The sequence below is a fragment of the Symphalangus syndactylus genome, chromosome 12 (genome assembly GCF_028878055.3).
Source record: "Symphalangus syndactylus isolate Jambi chromosome 12, NHGRI_mSymSyn1-v2.1_pri, whole genome shotgun sequence".
Taxonomy (NCBI): Eukaryota; Metazoa; Chordata; class Mammalia; order Primates; family Hylobatidae; genus Symphalangus; species Symphalangus syndactylus.
In genome coordinates, this window is record NC_072441.2 from 127,492,871 (window position 1) to 127,507,371 (window position 14,501).

General features: G+C 35.7%; 1 protein-coding gene and 1 non-coding gene across 3 annotated transcripts in view; one reads left to right on the forward strand and one right to left on the reverse strand.

The window, feature by feature from the left end:
- FAF1 (Fas associated factor 1) overlaps window positions 1-14,501 on the forward strand; it is a 502,796-nt gene that overhangs the window by 357,029 nt on the left and 131,266 nt on the right. The window contains exons 10-12 of one of the 2 annotated variants that reach the window (XM_055255394.2): window positions 1,644-1,770; window positions 2,740-2,803; window positions 3,756-3,837. In XM_055255394.2, coding sequence (XP_055111369.1) covers window positions 1,644-1,770; window positions 2,740-2,803; window positions 3,756-3,837 — 273 coding nt within the window. Of the gene's footprint in view, window positions 1-1,643; window positions 1,771-2,664; window positions 2,804-3,755; window positions 3,838-14,501 lie in introns of both variants that reach the window. The other variant, XM_063627483.1, reaches the window with a different exon arrangement.
- LOC129469281 (U6 spliceosomal RNA) lies at window positions 3,944-4,050 on the reverse strand. Its single transcript, XR_008652975.1, has one exon. It is a non-coding gene; the product is annotated as a U6 spliceosomal RNA (small nuclear RNA).

Sequence of the window (14,501 nt, forward strand, 5' to 3'; positions counted from 1 at the left end):
GAGGAGGAAATGCTGACATTTGACACTAAGTCAAATGAGAAATATCTTGACTTCCTCATTTGGAACTCTTAGAATCATTAGATCAGCAGTTTTAAAAAGTGTTTCACAGCGTCCTGAGATCCTCTGGCTATACGCCAGGTGTCAACAGATGGAAGGAAGAAAAGGCCAACTCCAAGAGCATTAAGCTCCCCATTGACCTCTCCCTGTATCAACCAGAGTAGTCCTACTTTTCTATATTGGAAGATTTTGTTTGGGCGTAGGAGAGGGAGGTAACCCTATGAAAATAAGTTAGAAAACCGCCGATGACAGCTTTTTAAGATCCTTCCAGCTTTAAAATCTATGATTCAACAACTGTCTGACCTCTGACATTCCCTCTAGCTAAATTTTTATGAGTCTTTTTTTTTTGGAGCCAGGGTCTCACTCTGTCACTCAGGCTAGAGTGCAGTGGTGCAAACAAGGCTCACTGCAGCCTTGACCTCGTGGGCTCAAGTGATCCTCCTGCCTCAGCCTCCCAAGTAGCTAGGACCAGCGGCACACCATCATGCCAGACTTTCTTCTTTTTTTTTTTTTTATGTAGAGATGACATCTGGCCATGTTGCCCAGGCTAATTATGAGTCTTATATTTTGTTTCTATTAATGCTTTTCTGGCAAAATATTTATGTTAGGTTATTCTACATAGACTGAGGAATCAATTAGTTTCCCCATTTTATAACTTAAGTACATAGTGCCACATTTTAAAAGATAGAAATTTTATTTACTAAGTAATATTTATAGACTTTATTTATTGAACATAGGACAGACAAGCATGTAGCCAGATATCTTGCTTGGACCGTCTTCTTACCTAAGGCATGAATATTCAGCAGTACTTACAGCCCAGTCCAAAAGTTTTACATCTCAGTATTTCAGAATCACATTCTAACCTAGAGAATAACAGCCTAGTTCTTTGAAGCAGATGTTTTTAATACCTTTTCAATTGATGTTGCTGAAAACAAAATAAACAGAGCATATTCCTCAGTGCTCAGCAGGTAGTAAATTCTCAGTAATTTTTACTGAATTAAAACATTATTATTACAGCTCATATGTAAAAACATTATTATTACATCTCATCTTCAGTTTACAAAGAGCTTTCATATATAGTGTATTTCATGTTATTCATAACAATGTGAGGATAGTGTACCATATTTCACGAGGAGAAACCTAAGAACCACTGCAGTAAGGAGGTGGAAAGTTTGAAAATGCTGCCATTGCTTCTACCTGCCAAATAGAAATTAGTGTGAGCTTTTTGAGAGTCTCATAGCTTACTTTGTCTCTGACTTCTCCAGTTGTACCCATTTTCTCATTTGTTTTGCACTTACTTGTATACTATATGCTGGGGAAAAAACAGACAAAAATCCCTGTCTTTATTTAGTTTGTAAGCATTCTTCATTTCCCAAAGGTTGGAGACCTTTGGTCTACAGGTATCACAGAAAGTTTAGAAAGTATGTAAGCCTTAAAAGGAAAAAATAGTAAGCTTTACTCTAGCAAATGAGTTTATTTGATAAAAATTTTATAACGCTTATGTCCTGTTGTTATTATTGTAACTTATTCTTAGAATTTGATAGGCCAAAATCAATATGAAACTAATCAGGACTTTCCTTAAATAGCAAAGCACCGATGTTCATATGGTTAGTGATAGCGATGGAGATGACTTTGAAGATGCTACAGAATTTGGGGTGGATGATGGAGAAGTATTTGGCATGGCGTCATCTGCCTTGAGAAAATCTCCAATGAGTGAGTATTAATAGCTCTTTGGGTCCAGCAATAGAATTCTTTCTTCTAGTACACAAACTTATGAAGAACATTAAACTTAAACATCTCTTACTGACCTCCAGGTTTGAGGAGATAAGATAATAGAGAGTAGGCATTCTTCATTAGAACCAGAGCCTTTTGAATTTAGATTTTATTAAACTCAAAAATTCTCAGTGCATTAGGAAAATTCATTAAAAATGCAAGGTAGTGTAACTTTTGTTTTACATGTATAATTAATTATGACTGTCTCTCTTTAAACCTAGAGGCTGATTAACAAGCAGGTGTACTTTCTGTGACTGATACTTGTTTCCCCACATCTTATTAGAGATATCAGTTTTAAGAGTAATAATGTTACTTTTCTATTCAACGGTACCCATCTTTGGAAGGAAAAAAGTAAACTAAATGTACCATCTCTTTCACTTCCACTTACAAGACGCGTACTATAGAATAACAAGACATGCTACGTGCAAAATGACCACTAAAATAATAATGGCCTATTTACTTTGTGAAATTAGAGAACTCCTGTGGGCAGAAATAGATGTGATGTTTACATAAAATTGGTTATTTTCCCAATTAATGAAGTCCTTAAAATAATATCAGACCCATTTAATATAATTTAGTCACAAGATGTCTATTTCAAGAAAACATTGAAATCCTAAATGACAACTGGGCACATATTTTAAATGCTTAGCAGATTGTGTCCGTTGGTTTTTCAAAATTTATGAGCTTGGACTATTTTAAGATTCTTTTTGATTCTGGTTTGATGAGATCTAATATATGTTGAGTTAAACTATCCCCTCAGATATATCACAGAAGCTAAAATTTAATTTTATTTCCTCTTTATTGATTAAATATATTTCTTATATGTGGGATTAGATGTTATGTGGTTTGTTTTTTGTGTCTATTTGTTTTGTTTTTTTGTTTTTGTTTTTTCTTTTGTTTGTTTTTTAGTGCCAGAAAACGCAGAAAATGAAGGAGATGCCTTATTACAATTTACAGCAGAGTTTTCTTCAAGGTAGGGTTAGGATATTAACTATATAAAATTGATGCTGTTTTATGCTACTGTGATTTTTCTTGGGCAATTTTAATTATAGATTATTTAAAATTTCTCCTTAAAGTATTCAAAGGATATACTTGTTAATTTATGTAGTCCTAATAGTGAAACACATAAATAACTAGTAAACCATTTATGCCACTTCAGAGATAGATTCAACTTATTTCTGTATCTTTATGGACGTTCAATAAATGGATCCTAATTTAATATTTTTATTATATTCCCAAAGGACTAGGACATAGGATAATAATTTTTAGTGTATCTTAGGACAGTCAAATGGAAAATCCTTTAAAATAATATTAAATTTAAAAATACTTTAAACATTTTAAATCCAAGTGAATTTTTTCCTTTAATTTTTTCTTTTGGAATTGTTTTACATTTCTTCCTTAAGTGTCAAATATAAAATGTTTTATATGCATTTGAGAGTCTGCTGAGGTGTTCAAATATTAAGAGAATTAATGTTTAATCCCCAATTTGGTGTAAATGATATTGTTTTAGTGATATTTTCTGTTGAAATATAATATGGAAACTTTTAAAAGAAACAGTTTTTTCCCTCTATTGGAATTCTGGAATAAATGAACTAAAGTGGGAAAATAACGCTAATGTAACTAGGAAAATCATATGAAAGTGAGTAACCAGGAATTTCTTCTTATAAATGGCATGGTTTTATAGCACTTATTAAATTCATTTGCTAAGTGTACTTAAAATTCCAGTATTTTAGTATATCAGTATAGGCCAAGAAGAATTCTAAAAACCAATAAAGCTCATTGCCAAGCTTTTAAAGAAATGTTTTTATGTTTAGTATGCGCTAGACGTTAGCCCCAACATTTACTTAAAAGTCATTGATTAGACTTGTGAAATTTGAAGTGAATTTGAAATGTATTCTAATTAATAGAGTCAATTTTTCCTATAGATATGGTGATTGCCATCCTGTATTTTTTATTGGCTCATTAGAAGCTGCTTTTCAAGAGGCCTTCTATGTGAAAGCCCGAGATGTAAGTACAGTTTGACCTTTTCTGATTAAAAAGTGCATCCCACAGGTTTACCACTAGGGCTGAGGCAATGCTTAAATGTTTTCTGTTTTTGTTTTTGTTTTTTTCCAAAAACATGGAACTCTTTACGAATTTGTATGTCATCATTGTGCATGGGCCATGCTAATCATCTCTGTATAAGTCCAATTTTAGTATACATGCTGCTGAAGCAAGCACCGTTTTCTGTTTTCATTTTGAGATTGGAGACTTCATTTGTTTCTGGTTCATCTGCTAACCTAGTCTTCACCAAGATACCCATTTCACAAGGGACATTAATGTGATAGGGGTACTGCTGGCTCTTGCAGAAGGCCTTGTGAAGCACTGAAATAGGGTTTTTTTTTTTAATGGGAAAAAAGGTGGATGTGCTTAGAAGGGACCAGGCTACGTATTTGTATTCTTTTCAGTTATGCAAATGACTAGTTCTTGATAGATTTGTTCTTTAGTCTTTTCCCAAAATGATTATTCTATGTAGTGATATATATCTAACAACTGCAGTATTTTTCCCCAAAAGTCACTTTGGGCCCCTGCCCACCCCCCCAAAAAAAAGGTTTTAAACATAGAAATGGACTTTGTGATCTTGAAGTCTATAATAAGAAGCCCATAACAAGAATTTAGAAGATAAATTTTGAATCACTATTTGTATGTTGTCGTAGCAGTCAAGACATCAGTAATCTGGCTCCTGCCTATCTATGTAGCTTCAGCTCTTCCCATTCCCTGCCTCACACTTAATAAATCTGGCAATAGTGTACCATTTGTATTTCCCCATAATCTTACTCTTTCTTCATGCTTCCCCACTGCTAGAAATGCCTTTCATTCTGCTCTTTACCTGGATGACTCCTCCTCCTCCTCTGAAACTTACCTTTTCCAGCTCCTCCCCTTCTCTCACATTGGCAGCACCTACCCCTTTAGCACTTCCCAGTGAAAAACCCTCTGCTTATCTCTTATTGTTACACTTAACACAGTCTTTATAATTATCCATTCTACATATGTCTTCCTAGGAGTTTTGATTTTCTTTTGGCAGGGACTATCCTTTATGTCCCTGTACTTAGTAAAAATTCAGTAAATGTTTAATAAATCAAGGAATAAAGAAAGGGAAGAAGGAAGGAATAGTGTGTACATGGAGTAGAGGGGAAAGCTATTGGAATTAAAGAGGGCAAGGAGTTTGAGAACAGAGTGCAAGGATGCCTCTGAGATTTCTATTTTCCAGATTATGTTAAATTCTGATACAAAGAAAAATTCATTTAAAAATAAATTTTAAAAATCAAATTCCAAGATGATTAATCAAATTAGAGCTATAATTGACAGTCTAATGAATTTAGAGTAAGAAACTTCTTTACCCTAAGAACAGCAGAATAGCCCTTTTAAAAGCTGTTTTAAGCAAATATCTTTCAACTGTTAAATCTATATAAAAATGGCTATTTTTAAAGAAATGCATGTTTATGGCAATATATGTTTATGGTGTTCATAAATATAGGTTTGTGGAAAATACTGGGCTGGACATGATGGCTCATGCCTGTAATCCAGCACTTTGGGAAGCCACAGCAAGTGGACCACTTGAGCTCAGGAGTTCAAGATCAGCCTGAGCAACCTGGTGAAACTCCATTAGCCAGGCATGGTGACGCATGCCTCTAGTCCCAGCTACTTGGGGGGCTGAAGCAGGAGGATTGCTTGAGCCCAGGAGGTGGAGGTTGCAGTGAGCCAAGATCATGCCACTGCACTCCAGCCTGGATAATAGGTGATATTCTTTCTCAGAAGGAAAAAAGAAAATACTGAAAAGCAAAGAGAAAGTATTCTAACACAGATTAACTGTTAACTTTGTTATGCTCTTTGCATATTATTGTATGTTTAGGTGAGCATATATATGGATTTTTAGTATAAAATTTAGTCATGTTATAATCCTGTAATAACAGCTTTTTTTACCTTTTAATATTATATGATCATTTTCTTAATTATAACTTTTATAGTATTTTAACTTTTTATTATAAAAAATTATTTAAATTTTAATACAGAAAAAGTACTATAGTACAATAAATAGCCAAATCCCCTATACCTACATTTAATAATTAGGAAAATTTTGCCATATTTGTATCTTCCATATATAGGCATCTCAAAATCTTAATGGAGTTTTAAGGCTTAATGACTTAAAAGGATTAATGCTACAGATTGACAAAAGAGCAGCATTTGAAATTTACTTATATTTTTATACTTATTTGGATTTGTGATTTTGATGAATAAATTTTTATGATAAATTTTTCAGTTCCTCTCTGATTAAAAATGACAAATGTTGACTGGAACAGAAAATAAATTAAAAATTTATTCAAAATTCACAAAAACAAACAAGTATAAAATAAATATAAATAATTAAAACTTCAAATAATTTTTTAATAGCTTATAGCAGTTAAGCTTTTGGAGTTATTGAAACTTAAACTGCACAGAAACATTTAGGGTATCCTGTATATTTATTATTTTTTGCTAAGCCATTTCAAAATAAATTATAGATGTCATACTTTACCCCTAAAAGCTTCAGCATGCATTTTCCAAAAATAATGATATTCTCCTACGTAATCACAATACCATTTTCACATATAACAAAATTAACAATAATTCCCTAATATTATCTACTATCTAGTGCATATGCAAACTTCACCAGTCATCCCCAGAATTTCTTTTTAGCTGTTTTTTTGGAACCACAATCCACTCAAGGATCACAAGTTATATTTGAGTATTAGATATCTTAAATACCTTTTAAGCAAGCACCATCTCTCCCCATTTTTTCCCCCTGGCATTTGCTTTGTGAAGAAATCAGACTGGATGACTTGTAGATGGTTCCAAATTCTGGATTTGTGTGATTGTTTCCTTGTTATATTATTTTTCTGATTTCCTGAAAAATGGGTATTAGGTCTAAAAGCTTTGTTAGATTTAGGTGAAATGCTTTGTAAAAGAATGCTGAATATTTTATTTTAAAAGGATTTTTAATGGTTATGGAGTCTTTCATTGTATGGCCATGTTAGACATAAATATGTTTGAAAGAATATCTAATTATAGTTTTAAAATAATGTATTTTTCAACTTATTCTTTGACAATAGTGCATTTAAGATATATCTTTCTCTGCTTACCAGTAGTCGAAGTAACCAGAAAATGTCACAGCCTTTTGTAACTTAAATTGTAGCTCCCAAAATAGGTATAGATATTTTTAAAAACCCATTTCCAAAGCTTCTGTAAGATATACTATGTATACCTCACACATTTTAGCTTTAAATGCAGATAACTTACACTTAAAAATACAGTATATCATAGACAAAAGAACTTTTACTAAGTGTCTTGTACAGTAAATTGGCATTTGGATTTATTCAGACTGATAATCCTCTGAGGAATATAAGCTCTTGTTTATTAACTCCTGGATATTTCTAATGAAACAATTGATTGTTTGCTTTTCTTAGTGTCTAGGTGTTTTAGCAGATGAAAAATTATTGGTTCATGTAATTAAATATTTTGCTTCATATTAGATTTGTAACCAAAATCCACTGACCTCTCTGGACTGATAAAAATGTCTTTATCTTTATTCCTTTGTCCAGGGCTTTTTTTTTTTCCTCATTTCTCTTTTCCAAGTTACGGATCAACAGTTTATGTACAGTTTATTACATTTCTATAAACTTAAGTAAAGTTTAACTCCATGAGAGATGAATTATTCAAAATTAAATCTAAACAGGTTCATTTATTGAAGTCATCAAGCAGATTGTATACATCTTCTTTTAATTGTGTAAGTATAGTAATTGTAATGTTACTTCAGAATTCTATGATGCTCTGTGGTTTATAAAACATGTTCCTCTACATATCTCATTTGAACTCCACAACCAAACAGTGAAATAGGGATATATAATCCTCATATTCCCATTTTAGAGATGAGAAAGTCCAGAAAAGCTACATGACTTGCCTACAACACACTGATAGTAAGTAGTAGGGACCAAGTAAGAGCTCACATGTTTCATGACAGGTAAATATGGTTTACACTACCCCATCACACTTGAGTTTTCATTGCTAACTGCTGTACTGCAGGATTTAATGATCAAACTTCATCTCTCCTTTTCATATTTCACACTTGAGAGTTAAAACAGATTTTGCTCAAGATTATTTTTTAAAACTTTTGAATGAATCATTTTTCAGAAAACAGTTTGTCATGTTCAAACATTTTAAGGCAAATGTGACGGATACTGTGGCACTCTTACTAAATTTTCTTCATCTTAAATATCACATGTTTAATTTAAACTGTGGGAGGCACATTAATTTTACCAGGGCAACAGATGAGCCTCAAACACCAGCATTCTTCACTTGAAGTGAGAAATTGAGTTCCAAGAGTAAATAAAAACAAGATTGAAGGTTTAAATCCTCTGCTAGGCTTTTTGAACTTATATACTCATTAAATGTTTATTGGAGTGGTGGGATTACAAAGGATTTGGGGAGCTTCATCAACTGGTATATAGTTAATCACTAAGTAAAACACTACATTTGATAAAGTGTTTCTCACGATGCCATGTTCAATCCATCTTAATGAAAACTGCTTCAAACTGATTTCATTTGAGAGCACTTGGTGGTGAGAGTACTCATAGTTCTCTTTGCCTTTTTTCTTGAGGAATTTACAGTACTGTACGAAGCAGAGCTTCCAACTTTCATAAAGTAGTTATTCTAAGTTTTCATGTTTCTTTTAAGTATATCGTGACAAAGTATTGACTTCTGATAATGTGCTGATCAGTTTTATGACTTCCTTCCTTGCCCTTAACTATGAAGGACACTCATCCAGTTGAGGGCTATAAATGTTTATCACATGCTCTCTAAGGATCTGAGAAATACAGGTTTCCTGCTTTTGCTCAGTCTAATGAGGTAAATAAAACAATATAAACAGATCCATATAGTATAGTATACCATAGAAGCAAAGAGAAGAGGTACCTTCAACTACCTTAGAAGTTCAGGGGGAAGATTTCTTTTCTTTTCTCTTTTCTTTTTCTTTTCCTTTTCTTTTCTTTTCTTTTCTTTTCTTTTCTTTTCTTTTCTTTTCTTTTCTTTTCTTTCCTTTCCTTTCCTTTCCTTTCCTTTCCTTTCCTTTCTTTTTTCTTTTCTTTTCCAGATGGAGTCTCACTCTGTCACCCAGTTTGGAGTGCAGTGGCGCCATCTCGGCTCACTGCAAACTGCACCTCCTGAGTTCAAGCGATTCTCCTGCCTCAGCCTCCTGAGTAGCTGGGACTACAGGTGTGTGCCACCACACCCTGCTAATTTTTGTGTTTTTAGTAGAGATGGGGTTTCACCATGTTGGCCAGGCTGGTCTTGGAACTCCTGACCTCAGGTGATCCACCCACCTCAGCCTCCCAGAGTGCTGGGATTACAGGCATGAGCTACTGCGCCCGGCCTAGGGGGAAGATTTCTGACCTGAATCTTAAATGATGAGAAAAACTTAGGCAAATAACAGAATTCTAAACAGAAGGAAGAACAAAAGTAAAGGCAATGGAAGATTAAAGTGAGGAAACGACAACCAGTTTGGTATTACTGGAGCAAAAAAATGCAGGACAGAGTTGCATTGCTAGGCATGATGCTGATAAAATCAGTGGGGGCCAAGGCATGAAGGGGCCTGTGATGCCCTGGCATTAGCTGACATTTAAAATCTGTTTTTAGGCTGGGCATGGTGACTTACACCTGTAATCCCAACACTTTGAGGGGCCAAGGTGAGAGGATCGTTTAATCCCAGGAGTTCTAGAACAGACTGGGCAACATGGTGAGATCACCATCTCTACAAAAAAAAAAAAGAAAAACGAACAAACAAAAACAATTAACCAGGTGCGGTGGCATGTGCCTGTGGTCCCAGTTACTCAAGAGGCTGAATCAGGAGCATCACTTGAGCCCAGAAGTTCCAGCCTGTAGTGAGCCATGTTCGTGCCACTGCACTCTAGCCTGGGCAACAGAACAAGACCCTATCTTGGTGCAGGGGCTGGGGGGAGGGGGGCGGTGCAGAGATGAGTCTTTTTTTTCCTTGGAGCCTCCCCACCTCTCATGCCTACTGTCCCTGAATTCTCTTCTTCTACACCACCAAAAGTACCCTAGAGAATCATTAGACATTTATAGTAACTAAAAATCAACAGTAATAAAAATCTCAATGGCAGGGCTTATCTCCCATGTGAAGGATTGCTCCTTTCCCAAGCATCCCTTTGGGAGTCTGAGCTTTGATATTAGTAATTTCATTACAGCTCCAAAGATCTGACTTCACACTAGTGCTTTTTCCAAATATTATACATAAATTAAGGGAATCACTACTCAATTGCTGATTTCCCACTTAGTAGCTCTGTGGCCCTAAATGAGTAATGAGCCTGTGTCTAATATGGAAGAAACATGATGATGATGATAGTATTTACTTTATACAGATTGTTTTGAGACTTAAGTGGGATGCTACCCATAAGTGCACCCAGCACTGTGGATAAGATAGATAGTGCCATTAAGCAGTTTTGGACAAATTTGAGAAATGTTTGTAAAATAAGAAAACTGATTTTCTCATTCAATTATGAACTAGTTCTAGGAACAGTTTCAGAAAGGAATTTTGAGAACCCCATGAGCATTTCTACCACTAAAATTAGTAGTTCACGTTTAACAGTGCTCTTAGTTATCAAATTTTATTATATTTATTTTTTTAAATCAGCCCATTTTAAAGTCATGCTGTTTCTACTGCTTCATGTTGAAAGAAATCTAAATGCCATCATTGATCATTGTCTTTTAAGAAAAATAAGTTCTATACAAATTTGAGGCCACAGCTGTAGTTGGTAAGTTTCTAGCTCACCACACAATATCCAGAAAGCCAGGCAAACAAACTTCTTTGTGCTCTGGAAAACATGCCCAGTCTGCTTATCTTGTCTGTGTTGTTTTTTCCATTTAAATTCCTCAAAGTCAGAACAATGTCTTTTATAGTAATTTTGTATGACAGCTGGGACAGCATCCTGCACATGTGTGAAATAAGACTTAGAAAGCTAATATTTTTTTTAGAAAAATATATTTGAATTATACAAATACTGTATTTGCTGTAAGAGAATGAAAATACAGATGCATTTTAAGTAGAAAATGACACCACATAATTCCAAACCTGAAAATAACCACTATTTGTTAAATGCTTTTACTGTCTAAATGTGATTTTTAAAAAAATCTATAAACATGTGTATCAGTCAAAAAGCTGATATAGTTTATATAAATACAACCATACCAAACCTGCTGTTCTGTAATTGGATGTTTCTACTAAATAGTATATTTGTTAGTACCATTTAGAATTTGCCTTTAATTCCCCAATTATCAGATCTGCCTAATTAAAATTGCAATAATCTTTAGTGCCCATATTAAAATTATTTCTTAAATTAGTTCAAAACTTACTAGTTTAGAAATACACTGCCATTTGGCCGGGCGCAGTGGCTCACGCCTGTAATCCCAGCACTTTGGGAGGCCGAGGCGGGTGGATCACCAGGTCAAGAGATCAAGATCATCCTGGCTAACATGGTGAAAACCTGTCTCTATTGAAAATATAAAAAATTAGCCGGGCGTGGTGGCGAGTGCCTATAGTCCCAGCTACTCAGGAGGCTGAGACAGGAGAATGGTGTGAACCCGGGAGGCGGAGCTTGCAGTGAGCCGAGATCATGCCACTGCACTCCAGCCTGGGTGACAGAGCGAGACCCATCTCAAAAAAAAAAAAAGAAAAAGAAAAAGAAAAAAGAGTTAATACAACTCTATATGCTCAAACACAGCTTGTTTTTATAATATGTAATATTCTACTTAGAAATCTGTTTGTTAGACAATATTTGATGGTATTAAAAAGGTACTGAACATGTATACCCATAAATCATTGTAATTCTTATGATTTTCAGTAAGAATGCATTATTAATATATTTTTAATGAAAAATTATTAATTTATCTTCAAGTCTTTACTGCTACAGTCTGTCACCTTTTGGAATGTGGAAGTAGATATAAGTAGGCTATGGGTTCTTGTTGTCTTCTTCAGTGTCCTAAAAGTGGGGGAGAGGAGTACACTTGACATTCGCACTCCTGTTGTCATGCTTGTTTAACAGGCCTATTGCTGACTAGGAGTAGTGTTATCCGTCCCCATAGAGAATAGTAAAGGGTTAGAAAAATCCTTCCTGCACTTTTAAGAGACTACTATACCAAAGTCCTTAGTACTGTGTCTAAATGTTTACCTGGAAAACCAATGAGAGTTGGCCTGACACTGTGTACTTCCTTGCCTACCCCGTCCCTCTTCCAGCCTCCCCAAAGAGTATGCCTGCTTCTCTATAATTTGCTGTAAGGGCCAATCATTTCAGCTTCTCGTGTCCTTAGTCATAAAAACTTTAGCCACATGGTGGCCTTCCTCAAATATATTATATTACCTGAGTATTACAGTCTAAGCAATGAAAACTGGTAATTTCTATACCCAGTGAACATCTGTCAGCTTATTTGGAGAGTTTGATTTTACTTTAGGCTTTTCCTTTTTTAGACAGTCTCGCCCCGTCGCCCAGGATGGAGTGTAATGGCACAATTTCAGCTCACTGCAACCTCTGCCTCCCAGTTTCAAGCAATTCTACCTCAGCCTCCCAAGTAGCTGGGATTACAGGCGCACCCCACCACACCCAGCTAATTTTTTGTATTCTTAGTAGAGATGGGGTTTCGCCACGTTGGCCAGGCTGGTCTTGAACTCCTGACCTCAGGTGATCCAGCTGCCTCGGCCTCCCAAAGTGCTGAGATTACAGGCGTGAGCCACTGCACCTAGGGAAGGCTTTGTTTTTTTGTTTTGTTTTGTTTTTTGTTTTTTTTTTAACCCTCTGACTTCCATGTGACAGTGCTCCCTATACAAGATTCAGATATCTGTGTCATCAAGATTTCGGAATGCTATCCCAACATCTGCTTCAAAAAGTGAGGGGACAAAGACACCATCCTGGCATCTCCTCATCTTCAGTAGCTGACTGTTCCTTTTTGGAACCTCTCCAATTTGGTTGATGCCTGTTGGTCTCTGAAATCATATTCAGGAGCTAAACAGGGCTAAGTTTTGTGATTCTTTTCACAATACAACCTGCACTCTGGTGTTTTACTCTTTAAAGATAACTAGCTTGGAGTTCTTTGAACAGATGGGGCCATTGACATTGCTGGGCCTTTCCCAAACTTTTCCTTTGTTTTTTATCCTTTTTACTCTTCTTTTTCTCACTGTCACATATATTTAAAATTCTGCTTCAGGCCAGGCACAGTGGCTCACGCCTGTAATCTCAGCACTTTGGGAGGCCAAAGCGGGCAGATCACCTGAGGTCAGGGGTTCAAGACCAGCCTGGCCAACATGGTGAAACCCCATCTCTACTAAAAACACAAAAGTAGCCGGGCATGGTGGCAGGTGCCTGCAATCTCAGCTACTCAGGAGGCTGAGGCAGGAGAATAGCTTGAACCGGGGAGGCAGAGTTTGCAGTGAGCTGAGATGACACCAACAGCCTGGGCAACACAGCAAGACTCTGTCTCAAAAAAAAAAAAAAAAAGAAAAGAAAAATTCAGCTTCAGTCACAGAGAAGTCACTCTCTCCTGCTTTTACTGTGGTTTGTTTCTACTTATAGCATTGATGTCCTACTTTTAAAATTCAGCTCAAGTATCACCTTCGCAGGCCGGGTGTGTAATCCCAGCACTTTGGGAGGCCAGGTCAGGAGGATCACTTGAGCCCAGGAGTTTGAGACCAGCTTGGGCAACATAGTGAGACCCCATCTCTATTAAAAACAATTTTTTTAAAGTATCATCTTCATAAAAAAGCAGCCAATCTGATGTTCATGCCTAGACCCCAGGACTTCCTCTATTACTACTCATTACTACTAATTTGCCAGCCTTACTTCCTCACTACTCCCATCTAGAAAAGAGTTTTAACAGACTTCTAACCTTTAGAACTGTATGCCACCCAAGCACAAAAAAATGTAGTGACTTTCCCAAGGTCACATAGCTGGGCAATGGCAAAGCAGGAATTTGAACCCAGATAGTGTGGCTTCCTACTCTCCTGCTTCTGTTCTCACATTGCACTTATCTTGAGTCGTGATTGTATGCTGTGCGGTACCTGTGAACATCCATATACAAGAATAGCATTGTAGAAGTTGGCAAGTACTGGAATGATCCAAATTAGATGCTGGATTTAAAACAATAAATAAAACGGCTACAAAGGACATGTGGGAGTACTTGGGGGAAATTTGAATATGGACTGTATATTAGATGATATTGTAACAATATTAAATGTCTTAGGTGTGATATAAATATGATGATTATGTAAGGGAATGTATTATTCTCAAGACAGATTTCTTTAGGGTAGAAGTGTCATGGTGTCTGCAAACATTCAGATGTTTCAGGGAAGTATTAAAAGAATGATAAAGCAAATACGGCAAAATGCTAATGATTGGTAAATCTAGGTGAAGAATAAATAGGTGTTTATTGTATCATTGTATCCATTGTTTATATCAATGAGCCATCTCCAAACTTAAAAACAAAAAGTGATAGTGATAATGATGCTGATTACTATGGTGGTGATAATGATGAGGGAAAAGGAGAACAGAAATGGGAAGGAGAGGAAGCAAGTCAGGTCCAATTTACACAAAGGA